This window comes from Lasioglossum baleicum, chromosome 16 (genome assembly GCF_051020765.1).
Source record: "Lasioglossum baleicum chromosome 16, iyLasBale1, whole genome shotgun sequence".
NCBI lineage: Eukaryota > Metazoa > Arthropoda > Insecta > Hymenoptera > Halictidae > Lasioglossum > Lasioglossum baleicum.
In genome coordinates this window covers 1,892,209-1,919,411 of record NC_134944.1, presented here as the reverse complement: position 1 = coordinate 1,919,411, position 27,203 = coordinate 1,892,209, and the positions used below count along the sequence as shown (strand labels likewise).

The window sequence follows — 27,203 nt, the reverse complement described above, 5'->3', positions numbered from 1 at the left end:
AATACCAACAGTCTAATAGTATAACGAACGTAGTTCAATTACGAATCGTTCAGAAAATTCTACATACAGTGGGTGTAGAAAGTATTCGTACACTGATAAATTTCAAACAAAACTGTGAAATTGTTGTTTATTAACTATTTTTTCTGTAAACAATGAATACGTACATATTCTGAGATGTCTATAGAATAGATGCAATGCAAAAAAAAATTAATTTCTTGATTAACTTGCGAATGTAATAAGGAAAAACAAAAAATCGACTGAAATACACCAGCAAATAGTATTCGTACACTCCTTAATTCGAACTGCGTAGGGAACAGTTCTTAACGTAAACATACCATGTAAACATAAACAAATTGCGGTGTAAGTATGATTGATCTCCTCAGTATATTTAGAAACGTTGTTGGCATCAATAGCAGTTCAAAATCCTGAAATATTCAAAGTTATCGTTGAAAAATGGGACGGAAACGTGCGGAAACAACGATAGAAGGAAGAAAAATTATTATTAATTTGCACAATCAGTGTAAAAGTTTAGCAGAAATTTCGCGTATTGTAAGTAGACCTCGATCTACTATACAAAGTTTAATTGATAGGTATGGACTACGAAAAAGACTACAAAATAAACCAAGAAGTGGACGTCCACGAAAAATCAATGAATACACTGGTAGAGTTATTATTAGAATGGTAAAGACAAATCCAAGAATAAGTCCAATAAAAATAGTTGAACACATTAAAAATAATTTAAACATTGACGTATCTGCTAGTACTGTGCGCAGTTTTATACGAAATTCAGGATATCACGGACGGGTGGCCCGTAAAAAATTTTTCGTAAGTGAAATGAATAGAAAGAAAAGACTGGAATTCGCAAATAATAATGTAACTACACCAGTGGAGTACTGGAATAAAGTGATCTTCACAGATGAAAGTAAATTCAACATTTTTGGGTCTGATGGACACTGTACCGTTTGGAGAAAAAAAAATACAGAATTGAAACCACAAAACTTAAAACCTACAATCAAACACGGTGGAGGTTCAGTACTTGTTTGGGGCTGCATGAGTGCAGCTGGTGTTGGCTCATTAGAATTTATTGATGGAATAATGAACCACAGGGTCTATATTGACATTTTGAAACGTAATCTTGATCTTAGTGCAGAGAGAATGAATATTAAAGATGATTTCGTTTTCATGCACGATAATGATCCCAAGCATACTGCGTATAATACCAGAATGTGGATACTACATAACACACCGGCGTATCTGAAAACTCCGCCACAATCTCCTGATATCAATGTTATAGAACACCTGTGGGATTATTTAGAACGACAGATCAGAAAACATGAAATTTCTTCAAAAGAGAGCTTAAAAAATGCACTGAAGGAAGAGTGGAACAAGATTCCACAACACGTGACCTCAAATTTAGTAAATTCAATGCCGAGAAGAATTGCAGCGGTTATAAAGGCCAAAGGCTATCCAACCAAATACTAGTTAACAATTTTTTAATGTCACATTAATTTACACTACGTTTTTTTTCTCAAATTGTAAACAGTTAGAGACTGTACGAATACTATTTGCTGGTGTATTTCAGTCGAATTTTTGTTTTTCCTTATTACATTCGCAAGTAAATCAAGAAATTAATTTTTTTTTGCATTGTATCTATTCTATAGACATCTCAGAATATGTACGTATTCATTGTTTACAGAAAAAATAGTTAATAAACAACAATTTCACAGTTTTGTTTGAAATTTATCAGTGTACGAATACTTTCTACACCCACTGTACGTAGAGTTTCCAAGTGTCTTTTCAGACGGTTGTCTAAAAGGAAGTTATCAAGCTTCTTTCAGATATTCAACAGAGAGTTATCACGATGCCTGTTAATTGGTTACCGGTAGTTGGAACGTTAAATATCCGCTTCTCCTCGGGAATCTTCTGTTCGTTTTCTTATTGTAATCCCTCCTCGAATGATCGAATAGAATCGCATTTACTTTAAGCCTAAATGTCTACACTTTGTGTAAACGTTTAACGCGGAGAGCGTCATACTTCTTTCATACAGGAAGACAAATGGTAGGAAATCGATAATTGGGCCAGATATATGTACATACATATACAGACGTATGTACATACGAAGTTCGAGAGCGTATAGAATTCCATTCTGACATTCCTGTTAATGCTCACTTGAACGTCTTCGCTGTTAATGTCTGAATAAACACGCCGCGCCGCGCCGCGCGGCGTACGGTGACAGACACATTAATTGGCCTCGCATAAGGGTAGATCACGTATCGATGAAATTCAAGGGAATACCATTTCTAATGTGTTTGCGATTCATTCTACACCAAGTTACACAAGATTTGCGGATATAAATCATTTCTGACAAATACCGTAATAAATATGCTTGCTCTATCGATCGTATTTGCTGTTAATAAATGTTAAATGCTTTCGGCGCAACACGGTTCGATCGTTTAATACTAATTATGAAGCAATTTTGCTAACTATCAAACAAAATCAACGTTTCGATCCTAGTTTGGATCCTTTTCAAGATTTATTTGAATCGCGTTTGCTTTGGGGAAAATAAATTTATAATAATTGTGTGGCACGCGCGCGCGTGTGTTACGTGCGTCGGACATGCTTGTTGTGTCAAGACACTGATGTAAGAACGTATTGAAAACGATCTAGGTTATATCTATCGATATGAGGCGGTAAATTTGAAATAATTAGTAGTAAACGATCGAACCGTTGCGCCGAAAGCATTTAACATTTATTAAATACCGTAATGTCTTATAAGCTGGCATGCGCGAAATAGTTTTGTCACCGTGTTTCCATAGAAGAAAGATTGAAAATGTTAAAAGATACGTTAGAAAGCGAGAATTACTCTCGCCAACTCGTTTTTCCAGTAAGAAATTTCAGCAAGATACTGAGATTTTCATCTGAAACTGAAGTAAGTAGTATAAGCGTAAAACTATGTTTACTGAGACCGTTCTTCCGTTAGCCATTCTTTCAACGCAACGATCGCAGAGTCGAATCGATCACAGGGTAGAAAAGGTGCTTTCACGGTGTACGATAACGCGACTACTGTGCTTCCATCGAATGCAAACACGATTCCTGACACCTGTATATTATCGAACACCGCGGAAACTTTGCCGTATGCGTGGCGCGGTGGCGGGGGCGGCGGAACGTTGAAACGCCTAATCATTAACCGATACGGGAGAGATACTGTATGTGAAATCTAATAAGCGTAGTACACAGTTGAATACGGCTTTCTATGGATATTAAATCTGTGCGAGATAGACGTTGATAAATTGGCAAATAGAAAAATTGTCGTGCGCGCGCGAGAATTCTTGCGCAACATGGTAAATTTAACACTGGAATTAATTAACATTTCTCAGTTCGCTACTATTGAAATTGTAAAGATGCATTTGCGAGAAATTATTCGATAAATGTATTCGTTTAGAACAGATGCAAAAAATTATTCATCTACCTTCTATGTATAAATAGTTGTAATATTAAGGTAATTATTATAGAAGTTTAAAAAGAGATGCTGAAAATACACTCCTCAAAAGAATTGAAGGATCACTTCTGCGAACACGAAAAATTGCTCCCACTTTACGTGATCATAACTCCGTGAAAAATTGCTGTGTCGATATCGTTAAACAATGGTTCGAAAGCCTGAAACCTCTAGTTTCAGATGCTCTGTTCCAAATTGTTGCTGTGTTGGTTTTTTACAAAGTTATAGCGACATGAAGACAACATTGACGGTTAACAAAAATTTTGTGCAGCTTTGGAACATTACACGGGGAGAAACAAATTTTTTTGATAAATCGCGTTAATATCATTTAGAAGGGCTATCTTTCCTGTGTAAAATGTGTGGTTGTTGATTATTGTGCGATTTTTTTTATTCGAGTTGCTGAGTTATTCGAGAAACCAGATTTGAAATCAGTGTTAAAAAATCTACGGGAAATGATGTGTCGCATGTTAAAAAAAAATTTTTTCCGCGCGTGGTATTGAAAAAACCACAATTTTCTTAAAATTCTACAAGTTTAACGAATTTTCTCAAGGTTAAAACACGTTCGTACCACAATCTCCATAATTATTTCATATTCTGCAAAGTTTCAGCTTTCATTTAAAAAAAATTTCATCGCTCTATGTCATTTCTATCGAAAGTTCTTTGATTTTGACACAGATTTCGTCGGTTCGGGCCGTAGTGCGGCGCACAGTGGAAAATTTGAACCAAACTCGATTCAAAATCAAAGAACTTTCGATAGACATGAGGTAGAGCGATGAAACTTTTTTTGAATTAAAGCTGAAACTTTTCAGAATATGGGAAAAATAGGGAGATTATGGTACGAACGTTTTTTAACGTTGCGAAAATTTGTTAAACATGTAGAATTTCAAGAAAATGTGGTTCCTCCAGTACCACGGGCGGAAAATTTTTTTTTAACATGCTATATATCATTTCCCGTAGATTTTTTCACGCTGATTTCAAATCTGGGCTCAAAATTTGTCCACGACCTCAGGATTTTAGAAGAAATCGATTTTGCCAACATTTACTTCAAGGTTGAATAACTCGAATAAAAAAAATCGCACAATAATCGACATCCACACATTTTACACAGGAAAGATAGCCCTTCCAAATGATATTGACGCGATTTATCAAAAAAATTTGTTTCTCCCTGTGTGATGTTCCAAAGTTGCACAAAATGTTTTTTAACCGTCAATGTTGTGTTCGTCTCGCTATAACTTTGTAAAAAACCAACATAGCAACAATTTGAAACAGAGCATTTGAAACTAGAGGTTACATGTTTTCAAACCATTGTTTAACAATATCGATACAGCAATTTTTTACGGTGTTGTGATCACGTAAAGTGGGACCAATTTTTCGGGTTCGCCCTTAATTCTTTGGAGAAGTGTAGTTGCGTTACCTGTTGTATTTTTTGAAGCGCGCATCGATTTCGCTGGAAATAGCGAATTCACATGTTTCGGAAGAAGACCGAATCGCCAATGAAAAGCTTAATAAATGATGGCGTATTCGAGAAAGAGCAATCGATAATTCGTTGTTTGAAAATACGTGGAACAGATGTGTGGAGTATCAAAGATAAACATTATCATATATTCATAAAAATCATCCGGGTAAGCCCGCGTATTTGATTAAAATGTTCGAATAAATATGAAGAGATTTTGTTTTTTTTATTATTTCAATTTTAAACGTTCGGTAACAAACTAAATTATTATTCAAACGAATCTCATTGTCAGTTGAATAAAAGGTAATCGAAAGATTGCTACATTATTACCTAAATAATCAAGGAAATATTAAACTGCGAAGAAATACATACTCCATATGTACATGTGGTATGTCTATAAAAATAAGCTGGACAATCGTCTTTTAGGTAGTAAATATAATTTTACAATAAAACAAGACATTGGATTCGAGTTACGCTTTTTAATATGTTACTTTTCTTGTTTGGTTTAGTGTGAGAGAAATTGATACTGTCGATAAAATCTTTCACCAACAAGGCTCAAAGTTATTAGTTACTTGATTTTCCACATGTCCTGGCGATACATAAGCTACTCGTATGGAATTTGTAAATCCTGATCCTTCGCGACATCCGCTAACTATAACGACCGCGTCTCCCACTTTTATACATCCGCTTGTTCGAAGAGAATCAACGCCAGTTTGTATTCGCGAGTCCATGTCGTCGTTCCAATCAGGTAATGGCTCCTCTGTATTTGCAATTATACGTACATACATAACTTGAAAGTACATAAAGTAAATTATAGCTCGTTGCGTTCATACTTGAAGAAAACAGTTGGAGAAACTACAATGCATACAGGGTCTGTCCGGAAAGTAATGCGACCACATTTAAAAAAGAAATCTATTAAACATATGGGTACAAACCCTCAAATTTCTTCAAAGTCGGATCCTTGGGCGTCGACACATTTTTTCCAGCGCGATTTCCACGCTTCGTATGCTCCCCGGAAAGCGTTTTTTGGAACCTCTCGTAGTGCCCTCGTCACAGCCACTTTGACGCGTTCCACGCTTTTAAAATGGCATCCTTTTAGCACATTTTTAATTTTTCGAAACAAGAAGAAGCCGGCGGGAGACAAGTCAGGACTGTACGCGGGGTTGAGGAAGTGTTGTGATCCATCTAAGAAGTACCGTTTACTGTTTTCCCCGTAATCTACGGAAAAGTTTTGGTTGGAAGTGCTCTACGAGGCTGCGACGACGGTACTACGAGAGGCTCCAGATAACGCCTTCCAGGCAGCATACGAAGCATGGAAATCGCGCTGGAAAAAATGTGTCGACGCCCAAGGGTCCTACTTTGAAGAATTTTAAAGGTTTGTACTCATATGTTCAATAGATTTTTGTTAACAAATGTGATTGCATTACTTTCTGGACAGACCCTGTATATTATGTGATAGGTATGTATTATATGTATTTAAAAGAACTGCTGTATGGTAAATGAAAAAATTAGAGTGTTTACTTCTATAATGAAATGGACGGATCCCGTAATGCAGTTGCAGCCATCTTGCAACTGCGCCGTAACGTGTGACAGCAAGAATTGGGCAACGAGGACGATACGTTGATAATAAAACAGCGCTTCGACCAGACGTCGTTGCGACAATAATTGCAGCAGCATTTAAATTTATGGATGTCTCGATGGCTCCTATAATGACAGCTTGTATGGGATCCAAATTTGTTCGAATCTATTTTTATTCAATGAAACAAGCCACGGTATAAACATAAACTATTCATTCTTTTCCAGTGAATCGTGTACAATGGACGTTTCTATAAGAACGCTACTATTTTGAACAAAAAAGTATTTTTGATAATATGATTAAAAGAAGGCTAGAAAATAACTAAGGAATATAAGAAAGCAGAAATCAATATTCTGAATTCAAAAAAACTGCTTCATATTTGTTATAAACAAAATATTACAACTTAATGTACATAAGTATAACGAAATTTCTGTAAGTACAGTCTAATAAATTCGAATAAAAAACCAAGTTTATAATTATTAGTATTTAGTACTTCCACCGTTAGAGGTAATCACTTCAAATATTCTATTTTCGACTACAAACTAAATTCTGCAACGTTGTTTTATGGATTTGATTCCACTCGTATCTTACTGCGTTTTCTAACTCTTTAATGTTGTTATACTGCTTCCCATTTTTATACATATATTGCTCGTGATAGGATTCCCTATAAATTGTCTATTGGGTTTAGATCGGGGGAACGTGACGGCCAGTTCATTAGTTGCAAATTCTTTTGTCTAAACCACTCCCGAGTCTTCTTAGCATTGTGTATCGCTGCGTTATCTTGTTGAAAAATAACGTTGTCGTCATGATTTTCTTCGATGAAGCAAATTAAAGTGTCTTCTAATAGGGCAATGTATTCTTCTGCGTTCATTCTCGTACAAATTTTGCATATTGGTGTTTTTGAATTATAGCTGAACGCAGCCCACACCATTAAACTTCCACCGACGAAATTCCTACTCATCGTTACGGCTTTATCCTTACGTAAATCATGCCAATAGTATCTAAAACCGTCGGGACCGTCTAGATTAAATTTTTTTTCCATCGGAAAATATAACATTTTTCCACTCTTGACGCCAGGTCATGTGATCTCTTGCGAATTTTAATCTTGCAGTTTTGTGATCCTGGGTAAGAGGTGGCTTCATTACTATTTTACTCCATTTTAACCGTGTATCGTGTTATAATATTTGCTGTACACGTCGTGTAGTTACTGGCAGATCCAAAACTCTTGCTACTTCAATGGCAGTGCTATTATTAGTTGATATTTCTTTAAAGATACGAGAACGATCACGCCTTGTGAGTTTTGTATTTCCACCTGTATAATGATTTTTGCCATATTTTTCACGCAATTTTAGAAAATGATGTATGCAAGTAGATCTATTAATTTTGTTGGCTATCTCTCGAATAGAGCAACCTGCATCGTGGTATGCATCTATTTTTATTCTTTCTTCGAGATTTAAAACTTTTCCGCGTGTTATTCTAATAAATGAAGAATTATTATATGTATGTATGTTAAACAATTTTGTACTTAAATTTCAATATTTACTCTGTCTGAGGTATGGACGATGTTTCTTGTAGTAATGATGATACGGAAGTGAGAAAAACTTGTCGTTCTTATACTTTCGTACTTACGTACTTTCGTACAGCATTCAATTATTTTTATTTAGAACACTGAGAACTTTCGAATTTGTTTACATGCGCTACTTTACGGTAATAATACATTGGCTTTCATAAGGTTTTCACACTATACTAACATAAAATTACCGAATAAATGAACTTTTAGCAGTAAATTATGATGTTCTTATAGAAATTTCGTCCACTGTATGCGTAAAAATGCGTATGTACTATACATATTACGTGTACGCGTAATGCGCGTATGTACCTTGCAAATCAATTCATCAAACATTTCTCTCCGACACCGTGCGCTTTCTGCCTGTCTGCAGACCAGGTCTACATTCTTTATTAACTCGCTAGTTTCCTTTCCGTCCATTTCGCCGGTTTTAAGAAAAATACCATCGACCCCGTTTAAAACAGCATTTGCAATTAGGTTTACGTCGAGTCCCGGTGCTTTTCCCTTGGACATGTGAAAACTCAGTATAACGGGTTTCCCTGCCTGAATTAGATTAACGAATAAAACGATCGCTGTTAGCAAGCACAATTACAATAATATAAGCTGATATCTAGGGATGGGATCAAGTTCAACATATACTCCCGAATCCAAGTCAAGTTCAATAACCAAGTTTCATTTCATGGGTTTCGATTACTACTTAAAAGCAATAAACGTTTCAATGATTATACTTGAAAAGTATTCACTGTATACACGTAGTTATCGAACCTCGGAATGAGTACTTACAAATTTCGGAAAGATACTTATAATTACTTCGATGTTGAAAGTAATCGAAACTTTGACAAGTAGTACTCGAATCTTGGAAATCAAAACTGCATAGTAGGTTTTAAGTACTTTCTTTATTAAATTCGTAACTATTTAAGAATAATATTTCATTTACAATACTTGGTTTTATCCTATTTCTTTTTTTATCCATGATATTTCCTGCTTTTGAAAGAACTCTTTCTGAAGGTACAGAAGTGGCCATTATACGAAGATAGTCACGTGCAATTTTTGATAAAATGGGGTACTCGATTGAATTTTCACGCCGAAATAATAACGGGTCTTCTTTGCGTTCTAAATATTGTGATTTTAGATAATTTTCCACTTCTAACACAGCAGACGATGACATAGATATCGTATAATTTGCAATTGCTATTTCATTGTCAAAGGATGACCAAATTGATGATTCGCTATTGTGCCGATTTTCGGACATCTGCGTCTGTGAACTATCACACGTTGTAGATGAATTATCATCTTCTCTATATGTATATAAAAATGCAGTCCTGACTCATTCACTCACTCACTGATCAACGCCCAGGCTAAACCCTTGGACCTAGAAAGCTGAAATTTTGCACAGAGGTTTCCTTTATGATCTATACAAGGGATAAGAAAGGATATTTCGAAATTCAACCCCCAAGGGGGTGAAAAGGGGTTGCAACGTCTGTATGAGGAATATTTTGTTCGTGGTCGGATTTGCTTGAAACTTCGTCTTAATGCTCTTCGATATAATTAATCAAACACCTGTTTCGGCATTTTAAAAAATTGATCCCCTAAGGGGGTGAAAAGGGGTTTTGAGATCTAAGATGGCGGCATGACATAAAATTAAAACTCTATAGGGGTGAATGGGGGGTTAAAAGGTTTTATATGGAGAAACAATATCAATTTCCGAGGGCATTAAACGGTTTTCTGTGCGAGCGAAGCCGCGGGCAAAAGCTAGTTATTAATATAATTAGTGGCTATATCAGTCAAGGCATCCCGTGCTCGAGGGATAGATTCATCTTTAGAAAAAGCTAATGTTTTGAATCGTGGATCTAAGAATGCAGTTAACACATATACAAATGATTGTTCTCGACGTCACCTAGATAATGTTCGATATAATATCACACACACACACGCAATTTTGTCGCAAAGTACATTCCAAACTACAATCATCGGTAGAAGCATGTAAAATTATGAGATCCCGTTTTCTCTCTCATCTCCACAGCGTGTTTACAAAAAAAACGTAAACAGACGCCGTGCCGGAACAGTCTTACGTTGCCACGGGGCGTGCAAGAATACGGAAATGCGTAACGATATTCATAAAAATTTCGAAAGTTTCGAAACTGTTCGACCAAGATTCGAGTATACTTGCAAGTATTATTTACGTTTACCACAGTACTTCTAAAGGGTTCGAAACTATCTGGCAAAGGTTCGAGTATACTTGGGAGTATGTACTATGTATTTATTTTTTCGAAGTACTTATAGAGAGTTCGAATTCCATCAATCAAGGTTCGAACCTGTTTGCGAGGTACTTGATCCCATCCCTACTGATATGTAATTTGACAGAATTCTAACGAATGTTACAATAACTTGTTAAATACCTTGACACACTTTGCAACAACAACTTTCTCAACGAGGAATAATTTCTCGGGGCCAACTTCGATTTCGATACTCGCTCTGTCGAGAAGGATAGCATCGGATACTTGCAAAATCTCGTCGAAGCTGTCTAGACCTTGCTGAGAGGAGATTTTCGCGATAACGCAAATTTTAAGGGTACCTTTAGGAACGAAATTCAGGGAAAGAGTTTAAACATTATTTCGAAAAATACATAATCTCGATTGCTTTCGTGGTAAAATTCAATTCATTTATAGCCCCACCAATTTCGTTAAAGCCGGTTTTAACGGCTTCCACCATTTTCTCGTTCCGTGCGTGATTCACTATGCAAAAATCACATTCCAGAAACGAAGTTAATTGAATATGTTCTTCGTCCGTCTCTGACAATTGCGGTAACGCAACTACGCTGTCTAATAATTGCACGAGCGCTTCGTCCCGCACTGTACCTCCTTTTAGAATCCTACAGACTATGTCCGTTTCACCTGCATTCAAAATAAATTACTTTTCGCGATGTAGTCGAACGTTTAATTCGAAGTTTATTGAAAATTTATCGTATACTATATTCGTATTTAAGAAATTATGAGGAAAGGTAATTGAGAATCGTAACTGACGGACGCAAACGACTTGCAACAAAGCAACGCCTCGATCGATGAGAATTTTATCACCGGGTCGACATACTCTTGGCAATTCGGGATAAGAAACCCAAAAGCAAGCGGCACATCCTGCACGCTTTGCAACAATATTTGTTACTATTTTTACCGCGTGATCCTCTTTCAACTCGGCGTAGCCCTGCAGATACGAATATCATTGAATCAGTCGAATTGGACAATAAGTAATAGAAATTGTAGGAAACTATAATAAATAAATAAATAAACACACATATATATATATATATTACAGGTGTGCGAGACGGTACGGGAATTCCCGAAAATGTCCGGGAATCCCGAATATATTTGGGGAATATATAATTCCCGAATATATATACAATACACATATACAGGGTGTCCCACGCAACTGGAACAGGCTCTACCTCCTAAACAGTCGGGAATAGAGGAAGATGTTATAAGAAAAAGTTGAATGGCATAAGACGGTGCATACTACGCAACTAATTTTATGCACTTTTGTGCATCGGAGCATCAGAAAAATGCAACTGTCTTTTTTTTTTTTAATGGAAACCTACATTTTTGACAGCACCAATCGATGCAGATTATTGTTGTGCTCTACATAAAAGTAGTATACTTATGCCCTAAACTTATTCGTTAGGAAGTTATCGAAGCTAAAAGTTCTCTGATTTGTAATGGAACATAACGTAGGTACTGCGGAACACTTCCCGAGACCGAAATAATTCAGTGTCTGATGTCATTCAACTTTTTCTTATAACGTTTTCCTGTATTCCCGACCGTTTAGGAGATACAGCCTGTTCCAGTTGCGTGGGACACCCTGTAGAAACTGTAGCAACTATAAGAACATAATAGGTAATATAAAATCGAAAACTGTGAACGAAAAAGAATACATGTATATATAGTATACTATGCTATTCTGGTCGCCTCGGAATATGCCAGTCCTTATTTCAGGTCCCCGAAGGCTCATCGCAACCCCTACAGGGTAAATCTCACCGGTGAACTCATACATTCTATTCCCAGCGTTTCTGATAGACTGTACAGTGATTGCATGCCATTTCTCCACTTGACGAGACATGTTCAAACGGACTATGTTTGCACCCGCCATCATCATATCAACGATAGCTGTGGGATCAGAGTTCGCGACACCTAGATCAAACGGTAAGAAAACACAAACAGTGCTGTCTACGGTTCGGACAACCTTGACGATAGACGATAGACGATAGACGATGGATACAATTTCATTGTACTGTTTATCCATCACGCGAAATGCGATGACATATTGTAAGTACTTATAGGTATGGTGCAAAACAAGATCGTAGCAATGCACAGTGGGCTGAATGCCCGATTTCAGAAAATTTTTGTGCCACAACATGTCCCCCTCTGTACCGTGCAAATTTTGTTAATAACATTTTTCCATACTATTATAAATAACGGAGATTGTTCTTTGTAATAACTATTTAAAAAAATATATTTTAATTGTAAATGATTACACTTTTCGATAGTGTACATAAAATAGACGAATAACGTTAAAATATTGTTTATAATCCCCGCAGTACTTGATTGAAAAATAGCTACAAACTTTACAATCTAATATACGCTCCTCTTTATGGACAAATTTTGCACTCGAAACATCCGTTTCAGTAAAAACGGTATACAGCACGGAAAGTAGAAATCTCAAGCTTTAAAATGGTTGTTTTTTCATCCAATTTGGATAAATTTTAGCAAAGTTACTGCAGTTTCAATATTGAACGAATTTTGAACTAGCTGGGGCTCTGGAATCGGGCATACAGACCACTGTGCGATGCATCGATCAAAGTCAAAAATTTCTAACTACATGTTTTTTCTATTCCATTGGATTATCGCAATCTTATTTGTGATCTATTCGATATATTCAATTTAAATTAGAGGATTAGAATGGATTCGTACAATGAAATCGTTTAATTAATGTGATTTCTTAACTGGTCCGACTAATACTGTACTGGTTCTACTAGCAAACGCAAACACGGTAGTAGTACATAATATACAATACTGGTAACTATATCAATTCTGCATCAATATTATTTTTCCTAACATAATTAGTTTATACGACATTACTACAGATGGTAAATATAATAGCAGAATTATAGATATATGTATACATATAACACACATCAGCAGGGCCTGCTCTAGGGGGGGGGGCAACCCGAACATTTGTCCAGGGCGCGAAAATTTAGGGGCGCCATTTTGGCTGTAACTGTGAGAAAAATATTGATGTGTTAAATACCCAATTAATACAAAATTTGCTTTTATTAAAGTAAATGCTTTTATTAAAATTTAAATAAAATGATTTGATTTTTATTGAAGATAAAAAATATGTACCTTTATTTAAAAAATATATATTATATATTCTTAAGGGGCGGCAATTGTCTTTTTGTCCGGGGCGACATAACCGCTAGAGCGGGCGCTGACATCAGAATTATACATATGTATACACATACATATGTAGTATAATGAAATCTTGGAGAACTAACCCAACGTAACCATAATTTTAGTGAGCCTTGCTATTTTAGGATTAGAATGTATATCTAGTTGCGCATTATGTTCAAGACGTGTCTTTCGACAGATAGCTTCTACTTGGTCATTGGATGTAATATAATCTTCAAAATCGGTGATCTGAACGTGAATTGCAAGCAATTTTCTAATTAGTAAAAATAACATTTCCCGACTTTTATAAACTCTTTAAATTTGTCTGGAGAATTTCCACAAAAATCGAAAATGTAAATATTATATCGAGTATATAAATTTGAAATACCCATGGTACTCGGTGATTAGGTTTGATCTTTTTGGCTGGTGCTGAAACTTCTTTGGAACATATCATAGTGTATGGCTTGCAGTTGGTGCAATGTACCTGTGAATTTGACCAGTTTCGGAGGCGAGAGGAACAAATATAAATACTATGGGAGTTCCATTAGGAATTATTTGTCCATTTTATTGCCGATATGGTTCAGGTTAGGAGAGGGGAGATGATTTCTGTTATTCTATTCTGTTACAAATCTTGTGTTTACAACTTACGACTTACAGTCTGAATATTGCAATTGATCCACCTAAAAAACGATGCGCACACGTTGCATGTGTAATAAAAACACTGTAGTAAAATAAAATAAAATTTGTTTTTATTCAGCTCCAAACAGAAATTATAGAATCCAACGTATGTCATGTTTGCTTTATATAATTACATATCTCACTGTACCTAGCCGTTAATGTTGTGTGTATTTAGTATTTACGCATACGTGTGCAATATAGTAATAATATGTATATACTTATTTACACATACGTAAATACATGTCCTCTGTACGGTATTATTGCAGACCTTCGCGAGGTCAAGTATATGTATAATACTGTAGCTACTGGAATTTTTCAAATTTCAAACTGTTTTATTAATTTAAAAATTTACTAAGCTCATCATACATATGAGTTACATACAGAATTAATTTTTAACATCTACAATCACTGTATCCAGGTTTCTCTCTTTGTAGTAAGACCAGCTAGTAGTTGTACTTAATCAACGGTCCTAAAAGTAGAAAAAAAATATACAAATTTACAAATGTTACCGACAGTTATGAGCAAGCATTTCAAAAATACACGACAATCAAAAACACGTTCGAATACATGCTTCGACTCGACACCAAGGCCAGAGTTATTAAATCCACTTTTTTAAAACACAATCGTATGTATGATATGTATTATGTATCACATGTCTTCCGTATCGGATTTTTCACTCTGTCCTATAGTCAAAGTAAATTCGTGCCAAGTTGTTTAATTTTTCATACTAAGATCAATTATGTTTTATCTCGAAGAGCATCGAAGTCCATTAACAAATGATTTCATATTTAAATAATCAAAGTTTCTCTTGATTTCTACTAGTCCAGTCAACGAAAAGTTGTAGAGGGAAATGGAAGGAACACAATTTAACTTTGGATCTTTGTTTGGACTAGTTAGGAGGTAAACATAGTAAAAGTCTCCACCCCTAGGAGGTGAGCGAGGTGCAGAGGGGCACGTAGAAGGTCCCCTTTTACGGTTTTCCGCTTATATCTCGGAATCTATGCGTCCTAGCGATAAGACCATTCTATACAAAATTGAAGCTGACAAAATGTGCCATAGGATTGATTGCATTCAATTTTTCGCTATCTCGCATAGTTTCCTAGATATCCGCGCTCAAAGTTCACTAATTGTGAGAAAGAAATTTTTGCCTTATTTGACTAGCTAACTCTTCAGCACAATTAGTGAACTTTGAGCGCGGATATCTCGGAAACTATGCGAGATAGCGAAAAACTGAATCGAATCAATTTTGTGGCACATTTTGTCAGCTTTAATTTTGTATAGAATGGTCTTATCGCTAGGACACATAGTTTCCGAGATATACGCGGAAAACCGAAAAAGAGGATCTCTTCTACGTGTCTCCCTGCACTCCGCTCACCTCCTAGGTGTAGGGACTTTTAGTATGTATACCTCCTAACTAGTCCAAACAAAGTCCCAAAGTTAAAAATTGTGTTCCTTCCATTTCCCTCTACACCCCGCTTATGAGCATTCATTGACTGGACTATACGTACATAAGTGTGATTTAATAGACTGTAACTCTGGTGTGTAGACGTAGACAAAACTCGCCTAAAAGCACAAAGGTACAACGAACATAGGATGTTTCAAAGGAATGTATTGGGTGAAATTGCATCAAGGTACACTGGATAGGAACAAAATATTAGTACATGCAGGAACGTTAAGCATGCAACTACAAAATGTCTTCGTAAGAATCTGTTATGGTTCGCACGCTGCATTCGTCATCGTCACGAGTAACTTGAATATCTACGTACACGACGCGCAGCGTATTCGTGAATCCTGAGCCTTTCTGCCATCCGGTAACCACGATCACTGAATCGCCGGTTTTAACGAAACCACGGCCCTTGCCGAAGTTCAGACCGAACTTGACGCGTACATCGACGTCCTCTACCCAATCGGACAACGGAGCGCCTGAAAACAATTAGTAGATTAATTCGATTATTCTTGCTAAAGCGTTTCCGAGTGTTGTAAACCTAGGAACGTTTTGCGGTACCTTCGTAGTAAAGCGGCAGAATACCACGGTAAAGATGGGCCTGTCGCGCAACTTGATGGAACCTGGTCACCGCGATAATCGGGCATCGCGGCCTATATTTCGAAATTAAATGTGCAGACCGACCGGTAGTTGTGATTACTATTATGGCACTGGCTAGACATTTCACGGATGCTTCGACAGCAGCAATCGCTACGACATGAGTTTGGTCGATCGGAGGTATGGCTTTGCTCGCAAGGTCATGGAATATCTGGTTGTGCCAAATAGCAGCCTCTGCTTCCTTGCAGATGTTAGCCATTGTGCGAACACATTCCAATGGATATTCACCTTTGGCCGTTTCACCTGTAACACAGGTGAATTTCACTTATTAGTAGACCGCGGATTTTATACGTTTATGGAAAGAGAATGGGTGTGCGTAGTTTCAAACAAGAAACACATAAAAAATAGTTTCTCACAACTTGACGTTACTTTGACATTTTCAGAGATTTTTCGACGCATTTAGACTAGTTTACCTCCACGCTAGGACAGCGCGCCGAGTACAGTAATTCTTCAATCGAAGTCTTGGGTCGCCTATCTAATCGAAGTCCAGTGCCTACTGACTCCACTGCCGGCCAACGCTGCGCCGCGCCGTAGGGCGGCGATGATGGATCTCGGCTCGGGTATATCGGTGTAAACACCACAACATTGACTCGAGTGAATCGAATTCTCAAACTTCTTAATTTTCATTATTGTTTTATATGGGACTTTTACTAGCTTATTCCTGGCATTTCTCTGATTAAAAAAAGACCAAACACGATATAATTTCAACTGCATTTAGTGGTTTCATCGACGGTGGAAGTTTCGGGAGCAAGGAAGGACAGCGACAACGCGGGCCTTTGAACTGTGCCGGCGATGTCGACTGTCCGCGTCTCTTTCTTTCCTATACGCTCTTCTTCGTTGCGTTCGAAACTTTCATCGTCGATTAAACCACTAAATACAGTTGAAATTATATCGTGTTTGGTATCATTTTGCATTAGAAAAATGCCACGAATATGTTGGTGAAAGTTCCATTAGAAAATAATGGAAAATAAAGAAGATAGAACTTTGGTGATGACGCATGTGCCTTTAAACTGTGCCGGCGACGGCGACACGCTTCGGCCACGCGATCCTATTTCATTCTGTCCGTCTCTATGTTCGGCTCGTCGATTGAAGTCTCGACACGGTCGGCGCGGTAGACGCAGTCATAAAAAATAGCCTCTCTACGCTACTGAAATCCGTTCAAAACACGGGTGTTGGGACTTCGATTGAAGAATTACTGTACTCCGATTCTATCGAGGATATTACCGCATATCTTACTTGTTTGCACACACCAACAGCATTTTTTTAGTATAGTATATTACCGGACAACATGACGCAATCAGCGCCATCGAGAATAGCGTTTGCAACATCGGACGATTCGGCTCGGGTAGCACGCGGTTTCTTCACCATAGACTCGAGCATCTGAGTAGCACAGATCACTGGTTTACCAACTTTGTTGCACCTGCTGATCATGGATTTCTGAGCTAGGAACACTTTCTCCGGTGGGATCTCGATACCGAGATCACCACGGGCAACCATAATGCCGTCAGAAGCATCGATGATCGCGTCGAGATTCGTCATGCCCTGTTGATTTTCGATCTTCGAGATGATTTTGATGTTCTTTCCCTTCTCGCCGAGGATCGCACGAATTTCGGCCAACGCTTCCGCGTTTCTGATGAACGAGGCGAAGATCATGTCGACCTCCTGTTCCACGCCGAATTGCAAATCGGATTTGTCCTTCTCGGAAACGGCTGGCAAGTCGACTGGCACACCGGGCAGGTTCACACCTTTGCGGGAGCCTAACGTGCCTCCGTTCTCCACGGTAGTGACAACGTTGTCGGCATCTGGACAATCAAAACAACGATGTATTATATCGGAAATTAATGAATAGACTGCGTAGAAACGTAGAAACGACCGAACGTTACGTACTGACTGCAGTGACGATCAGAGAAATCAACCCGTCGTCAACGAACACCCGATTTCCAGTCTTCAACACCTTCGAAATGTTTACGTAATCGACGTATACTATGTCTTTGTTACCCTTCTCCATGTACGACTTGTCAGTGGTCAATTTGAAAGTCTGACCTTTGACTAATTCCACTTCAGCGGACCCGCCCTAATAGAAAAAAGTTTCAGTTCTATGTATTATACTAATTATACTGTTACGATGTATTATGTATTCCGCAAAAGAATAATGGTAATGGTATTTACCGCGATATTCATGGTACGGTATGATATGTAGACTGCGGATTTTATGCATTTCTGACAAAAATGGATGAGTGTAATTTCAAACAAAATAGAAATTACAAGAATGTAAGATTATCAATACATTTCTTACAGCTTAATACAACCATTAAAGAGAGACATAAATTCCTACTTGGTTCCTATGTCTCCCAATTCATGCATACAATTTTTATTTTGCATAAAGGTCCGCAGTCTAATGATATGCAAGTTTCTAATATAAAATAATACAGAATTGAAAACTAATTACATATACAGTATGTCAGTATAATTGCCTCCGGTAGTTGAAGCATAAATATTGAAAAATTAGCTTACGCCTTCGAGGAGTCCTGTACGAATCTCGGGGCCTTTGGTGTCGAGGGCGATCGCCACAGGGGTGTTAACGCCGTTGCGAGCAGAGTAGTTCTTCTGCGCTTCTCTGACGTTGCGGATGGTCTCGGCATGGTATTCGTGAGATCCATGGGAGAAGTTCATTCGGGCGATGTTCATACCCGTGTCGATCATCTTCTCGAGGATGTCGACGGGCCTCGAAACCGGCCCGATCGTGCAAATAATTCCCGAAAGACGCACGAACGACGCGCGACTTTCAATATCGAGGGCACACATGTGGTCTAACTGGCTTTGGGCGTACAAAGCCAGAGTATTCGGCTTCCCAGCCATCTATAATAATATAAAACAATTCGATAAAATCTGTTTTTACAGAAATATCCTCGAAAGGCTGCTCAAAACAACAACCGCTAACAACCCTTTATACTGCTTTGTGAATTCTGAATTGTGACACTCTTACATTTTTATGTTTAGCGCATACTTTTATATTTCGCCAGAAATATACAAAAGGTATTCAAGAGAAATAAAAATTCTACGAAAACGAAAATAAAATAATACATGCAAACATACAAATTAAAATTTCCAATTATTACATAGTTAAAAAATAAAAATGAGCAAAACTAATTCCGCGAACGTTATTTGCAACATGGAGTAACTGAAAATATTTCTTCACCGCATTCCCATTTGGAGCTTTCGATGAAAAATAAATTGGTAAAACCTTTCAATTCCTTCAAACTTCAAACGAAAAAGGACATTATCGGCTTTTGCTCGCATTAAACCTTTATCTCTAAAGAGCTTAATATGTACGATGAAGAAAATACGCTGATAAGTTCGAAATCAGTGCCTAAAATTCTATAATAAAGAAGCAAAACTTATTGTCAGGTGCGAAAAAAGCCGTCCCTTACACAATGTTATTAACACATTATCTACCAGCGTGCGAGTATTCTATGTATAATTTTTCAAAGTCTATGGCTAATAATATAATCTAATGTTTGGGATTATGTATTGCGTAAATGAAGATTTTTAAGCTTACTTTTGGTACAGCATAATTATGGGTAGCCTACTGATAGACTTCCGGTAGATAAAGTGTTACAATGCAATTCGATGATTGACTAAGAATAGCACACTAAGAATAGCTTACCATTGCTGCTGATTGTAACGCTTAATTTCGCAAAATACCGACTTCGGTAAGAATAGCTACCGAGCTAGGAATATATGTATGTATGTATGTATGTATGTATGTATGTATGTACATGGATAGGTGTTCGATTCAACCGTAAACGCGGAAACGAATTTCCATTACTTTGATCGGTAAGTTGATTTCGGAGAAAAGTTGCGTTTTGTCAACAACTCGACGCGACGCACAGTGGGCTGTATGCCCGATTTCAGAGCCCCGTCTAGTTCAAAATTCGTTCAATATTGAAACTGCTGTAACTTTGCTAAAATTTATCCAAATTGGATGAAAAAACAACCATTTTAAAGCTTGAGATTTCTACTTTCCGCACTGTATACCGTTTTTTTACTGAAACGGATGTTTCGAGTGCAAAATTTGTCCATAAAGAGGAGCGTATATTAGATTATAAAGTTTGTAGCTATTTTTCAATCAAGTACTGCGGGGATTATTATCAATATTTTAACGTTATTCGTCTATTTTATGTACACTATCGAAAAGTGTAATCATTTACAATTAAAATATATTTTTTAAAATAGTTATTACAAAGAACAATCTCCGTTATTTGTAATAGTATGGAAAAATGTTGTGAACAAAATTTGCACGGTTCAGAGGGGGACATGTTGTGGCACAAACATTTTCTACGTGGGTGGTGGCATAGAGGAGACTTCAAGGTCACCTTGGTTTTTTTAAACAGAATGTCCTCTTTTTATACCATAGATCGATAGAGTATCAAATTCTGAGTATAAAAGTGTTGACCTTCGTATGTCCTAAACCTAATAGTTAACGAGATATTATCAAAAGAAGAAAGAAAATTATTTCGATAATATCTCGTTAACTATTAGATTTAAGACATATGGAGGTCAATACATTTTTACTCAGAATTCGATAGTCTATCGATTCTTGATACAAAAATTAGGTCTTCCGATTTTAAAAAAATCAAGGTGACCTTGAAATCTCCTATATGCCTCCACCCACGCAGAAAATGTTTATGTCACAACATATCCCCCTCTATACCGTGCAAATTTTGTCCATAACATTTTTTCATATTATTACAAATAAAGGCAATATTCAAAGTGAACATAGTTATTGCCCCACCCCGTGTATATTATTTAAATTTCATGTGTATACTGTTTTCTTATTTTAGTATATACAGTACGATTTTTCAGCCCCTTCGGGTGGTCGGACAGAAAAGTGTTTCGTACCAAAGTTAATCAGTATTTAACCGACAAGAAATTTCAATTTTTTAAATTAGAAAAAAGTCGATTTTCAACAAAGAAATCAAGGTCGCTGTCATATCTTTTAATGGAACTGGCTATTTTTAATTTCATAATATTGTAGGCGACGTCGAAACGAATTCAACGACCTGCTATACGATGATTTTCAGATGACCTTGAAAGAAAATATCGCCATGAACCAATTGCCAGAATATTTGAAATATTTCGATGGTACGTAATAGCAACGCCTCGCATTTAGAGGTAAACAAATGAATGTAACATTGCTTCAGAACTCTTAACCCGCAAAAAACCAAATTTACACGTAGATAACGTACAACATTACGAAATGTTTTCAGACATAGATGATTTACATCCGGATATTGTTCCGCATATAACATTGCAGCCTGTCGAGCATTTCCTCTGCACTCGTGAAATATTTTTAACACATTTATTTTTTCACTATTAGCGTACCGGTTCATTGTTATAACTAGACTGCGGATCTTTATGCAAAATAAAAATTTTCTACCTGAATTGCAACAAGATGGGATGAAATAAATATTTAATTTCTCGCTGAATATGTTTAGTAGCTTGAAAATGATATAGTAGTATGTTTAAATTCTTCAAATATTTTTACTGTCATAAATTACACCTACCCATTTTTATCATAAAGGCATAAAATCCGCAGTCTAGTTATAACGTATCTTATAATTTCATGTAATGAGCTAACAGATCTTGCGACACAAACGGACAACAGTTGAGGAAATGAGCATTCACAATGTTTACGTTCATTTGTTTACCTCTAAATGCGAGGCGATGCTATTACTTCTTTCAAGGTCATCTGAAAGTCATTGTATAGCAGATCGTTGAATTCGTTTCGATGTTGCCTACAATATTATGAAGTTAAAAATACCCAGTTCCATTAAAAAATATGACAGCGACCTTGATTTTTTGTTGAAAATCGATTTTTTTTTAAATTAAAAATATTCCAATTTCTTGTAGGTTAAATACTGATTAACTTTGGTAAGAAACATTTTTCTGTCCGACCACCCGAAGGGGTTGAAAAATCGTGGGGTCTAATTTGCGCCGCACCCTGTATTGTGTTTATTATTATTATTTAGTATTTATTTAAGTTAATACGAAAATATAGCGAATGCGAACATGCAGGATGTGAGAAATGCTGCGGTTTTCGCTCGCGCGCGCGATGGCCATTTTTTCGTAGATCAACTATAAAACACGGAGTAGCGCGTAGTAGCAGCCTTTTTTTCTTGCATGTTAATCAGAAAACTTCAAAGAACAGAATGGCACAGAAATGAACACCCGATCGCACCCGGAGGTATAAACAAAGTCATTGCCAAAGTGTTAGAATCATAAAGAAAGTGACTGAATCGTTGATTATCTTTAAATATTAATAACTAAAACAATGTATATAGTACAAAAGTGAATTTCTCTTAAAAGTATACCTTATACTTAGCTAAAAAAACTTCTATAAAACAAAAATCTGTTAGCGTACGTAAATAAGGTAACAATTACTAATAGGTGACTTCGTTGAAGTCGTTCCGAGAAATTTCAGTGCTTTATGAATACATGAATGGGAAAACAAATCATGTGAGATTGTTCCTCAGATATTCAACTAACTAACAAGCCAGAAAAATTTCACAATTTATGTAAAGTTTTAAAGATTGAATTTTGACCGCTGAAATCGGGCATACAGTCCACTGTGCGACGCGACGGATGAACGTTTCGCACGGTTCGTCGGAGTAGTTTAAGATTCGCGTGGGAGTTTCTAATCGCAAGGTCTGTCGCATGTCTGTGCGAAAACTTGCGAAAATCAACACATACATATGTAATAGCAATCGAAACACAGAGAGCACTAATCACTGCAAAAAGTCAACTCGTTTACTAACTGAACGGTGAGGATAGTACCTTATCGTCGGCGGTAATCCAGACCATTTTGGCAGGCTGCGCAAATAAATAGGAGACAGGAATTAGTGGCAATACGTTTTCGTTGGTACCGCGGCTACGTCTGGCTGCATTCGTCCGCGCACGTAGTGCATACTGCTTATCGGACAAGCAACGGATGTATCGCGACGTGCGCAAGTAGAGAGGGTAATTGTAGACGTTCGATGGTTGCGATACACGGCCACGGTACCAATGCATGCAGCAGGTGTACCAAAATTTTGGGGGGCACATTCTATTCTGAACCTCTGATTTAATTACGAAAACCGCATCTCGCTAGAACGGATGAATCAGGGTCAATCGGTAAGTCCCTGCCTTTTTCTCGTCTATCGCTTTCGCAATCACTTTGTCAACACGTTACTTACTGGAGATCGATTCGAATTCATTAGCTAGTATCGCTATGCATATGTGTGACAATCACGATTTTCTTTTTAATTGTGAAATCGATGTCGGTGTCATAGATAAGAAACAAGGAAACGGTGTCGTTAAACCTAATCAATTCATTTGTTTCGGACCTACGTAAATATTCGTTTGAAGACACAAAAGAATGAGATTTCCATGGGAATCACTCAGATTTCGATTATCAACGTTGATTGAACCAACTATGTACAATAAATAGAATATAACAACTATAGTAACTATCAAGATAATCATACGATATTTTCCGATTACACCATCGTCTTTCTTCTCCCTTTCCAAGGAACAAACATTGCAATAGTGACCAAAATGGTCCCTCCGTGTCCTGATTTATAGGATTTTTAATTTTCTTACCACTACTACTACTACTACTACTACTAAAAAGACTACTACTATGTACTACTAATATTGTACGAATATTGTATTTTATTTATATTGGAGCGACTCGAGCGCGTTATAATTGACCGATAATAAAGATAACAATAATAAAGATAAAATTATAAAAATTGGGACGAATTCAAGAGATTATTCGAAGGATTGCTAATAATAATTTTTCCCGTTATCGAAAACGATATTAAACTCCCAATGTTGTATTTTATTTATATTGGAGCAACTCGTGCGCGTTATAATCGACCGATAATAAAGATAAAATTATAAAAATTGGGACGAATTCAAGAGATTATTCGAAGGATTGCTAATAATAATTTTTCCCGTTATCGAAAGCGGTATCAAACTCCCAATGTTGTATTTTATTTATATTGGAGCGACTCGTGCGCGTTATAATTGACCGATAATAAAGATAATAATAATAAAGATAAAATTATAAAAATTGGGACGAATTCAAGAGATTATTCGAAGGATTGCTAATAATAATTTTTCCCGTCATCGAAAACGGTATCACACTGCCATTCGTTTAGGGGGATCCGATTTAGGGGGATAGGAACGATATGACTTACGCACGGCGATAAGATCGCCGTGCGAGGCTAGTGTTATAAAGATTATGTCGTCTCGTGGATAACTTTTTCCCTGGCTGCTTTAATGTCGCTAATGTTAAACCATTTTTATTGACCAATGCGACGATAAACAGCAGATACGAAGACAACGGGAGATCGTTGACGTGAACTATTATGTAATCGTGTAATGTATAAGCGACGTCAAGGTCCTGCTTGGATTCTTGGATACAGCAGTTCAGAAGTCATAAGTGTGTCACTTTTTGTTTGTACAGAAAATCTCGGACGACATTCCCAGCAATCTTTATCAACCGATTATATCATATACGTTAACACATTACCGACCGGTGATTATTGCATAATTTTAAGAAATCTATGGTACAAGAGGCTAAACACTTTTTAATGGAACCTTCAATGGCAACAGCAATTTTCATTATGAACTAACAAGTCACCCTCAATAACATCATCTAATAGTTTCAGTTAAGATTGCAATATAAAAGAAAATTTCTATGCTTTCTCCTGATACAGCACAATGATTGAAAATCCTATTAATAGGCTTCCGGAGGTAAAGTGTTAAAATATTACTAATTCTATGTAGTATATATAATACGACAAAAACGATGTTCTTATCTTTGCGCAGACTAAACATTCGTTTTTCTGGTTTACTTTACATAAAATACATTTATGTAAACTGTTTTATGCGCGTGGCAAAGTGTTGCATGGTATTCATAGACGTAGACTTTCTTCGTACGTCTGTCGGTATGTCAGTATTATAAACAGAGAATGCGTCCGTTTCTCTTAAGTACAGATGTCGACAGTCTGCGTGAAATAAACAATTATTAATTTACTTTAGTACTCGTTATTACTAATTAGTCATTGAATGTAGCCATTTCCAAATTTTGATGGTCCGCAAACTTGTGGCAATGAAATGGAGTATTGTTACGCCAACACAACGATAAAGCTGTCCATATAAAAAGTGAATTCAAAAGATATAAGACGGTAATACAATATCTAAAATAAACATGATTGTTTCAACTATATCCTGCACATTAATTAATGATTTTGATTAATTCACATCTGACATACTAAATATTATACCTGAAGTTTTAGGATAAACACAAATGTACGCGTAGTAACGTACATTTCAATAATAACGCGTAGAATAGAATATTTTTCGTCTTAATTGAAATAAATAAGAGAGGGGAATGTATTGAATGTGTACCTTGTAAACATGTAAGAGTCTCGAAAACAGCATTAAGCCTGCCTATACACTGCCTAGCACCTTACACAACTGTATTATATGTAAATATGTTCAAGGTCAAAATTATCTTCATCAGATTATCCTATACATTCTAAATACATACATATATTTACATATACGTGTATATTTTCAACGAAAGTATTATGTACAGAAATGTTTAACATTTGATAGTGCAACACCACCTTAAACTATTTAGGACTTTTCGGTGTTCGGTCTTGTTTTTTCGATACGAACGATAAACCTGTGATATCTAAGAAAATCTGTCAGAGGCGGCCATCTTGTGACGTCACACTTGCTTCGGAAGTGTCACGAAAGACAAAATGCTGCCGAATATTACAAATGACTCGACGATAACGTAAAAATAAGGTTTTTCGAGACCGAACAGTCCTAGATTGAACTGTTACGGAACACAATTGACCACTTCTGAACTGCTCGTTGCGATATCGAAGCGTCAGTTTGAGTTCCCGTGAGAAACCTTGCATTTGCGTATAAATTGTATGTATTTACATGGGTTTCTTCTAAATATGCTAGTGTGTAGATCCACACACATGAACCAGCCTCCTTAATCTCATATGAAATTCGTAGCTCGTCTTTACGAATAAACATGTTTAATACATGTTAGAAATTTTAACCGCGAGCAGTCGAATTGTTAAACTCCATTAGATATCTCAATTGCCAGACTATTCGATCAAAATGCTTGTAATTTTGTAATAAAAAGCATTGTCGTTACCTTTTCTCAGTTGTTAGTCAAGCACGAATTTAACGAAACGAAATTGGATAAGCTACGATAGAATCGGTTGAATCTCACGTCGTCGACTTCACAGTCAGTAGGAAACTGATTAAGGACACGAAAGGTCACTGCTTCCTCGTGTACTTATCTTGAACCTCTCGGCTGATTTTCAATGGAATAGATGCCATTTCTGTGTTTATCTATACCAGTCTATAGTCTATACGCTTCTATTTATATATATATATATATAATCGATAGTTATTTTTATCTTCGTAACTTTACGAATATATGTAATATTGTACAGACATCACCTATATTTTAACATAATAAATTTATACTGTGTTTTTCAGTATTTGACAGTTTTAACATTTCGAATCGGATGCCTATTATTTCTTAACTTATTTATAAAACGTGTTTACCACATATTCAAGTTACGAATATATATATATATATATATATATATATAAATATTATAGTTCCCGTTGCAAGTGTTGCAACACCAGAACGGGTTCGTTTGTCATGATCGAGCTCTCATTGGTACATTAAATAAAGTAGTCCAGAATAATAGTTTGCAACTTGACCACCGTTGTCCACGGTATCGTGTGTAAAATCGCACTCCTCTCTATAACATGATATTCTATGGTTCAGAGTATTTTTATATTATAG

General features: G+C 36.6%; 2 protein-coding genes across 3 annotated transcripts; both read right to left on the bottom strand.

Moving 5' to 3' along the window:
• Positions 1–4,813: 4,813 nt before the first annotated feature.
• LOC143216926 (pyruvate kinase) lies at positions 4,814–14,120 on the bottom strand. Its single transcript, XM_076440508.1, has 10 exons — positions 13,919–14,120; positions 13,638–13,779; positions 13,107–13,114; positions 12,035–12,517; positions 11,116–11,293; positions 10,768–10,986; positions 10,492–10,667; positions 8,405–8,635; positions 6,459–6,693; positions 4,814–5,697 (listed from the first exon to the last, which is right to left on the bottom strand). The coding sequence occupies exons 1-10, from the start codon at positions 13,982–13,984 to the stop codon at positions 5,492–5,494; spliced, it is 1,944 nt and encodes a 647-aa protein (XP_076296623.1). The 5' UTR covers positions 13,985–14,120; the 3' UTR covers positions 4,814–5,491.
• A 137-nt stretch (positions 14,121–14,257) lies between these two features.
• LOC143216709 (pyruvate kinase) lies at positions 14,258–26,728 on the bottom strand. 2 transcript variants are annotated; one of them, XM_076440001.1, is made up of 8 exons: positions 26,538–26,728; positions 23,147–23,182; positions 18,824–19,168; positions 18,197–18,383; positions 17,590–18,111; positions 16,214–16,552; positions 15,975–16,131; positions 14,258–14,677 (listed from the first exon to the last, which is right to left on the bottom strand). In XM_076440001.1, the coding sequence occupies exons 2-8, from the start codon at positions 23,171–23,173 to the stop codon at positions 14,665–14,667; spliced, it is 1,590 nt and encodes a 529-aa protein (XP_076296116.1). In that variant the 5' UTR covers positions 23,174–23,182; positions 26,538–26,728; the 3' UTR covers positions 14,258–14,664. The 2 variants fall into 2 exon arrangements, with proteins under 2 accessions (XP_076296116.1, XP_076296117.1); XM_076440002.1 differs by lacking the exon at positions 23,147–23,182.
• Between the last annotated feature and the right edge of the window lie 475 nt (positions 26,729–27,203).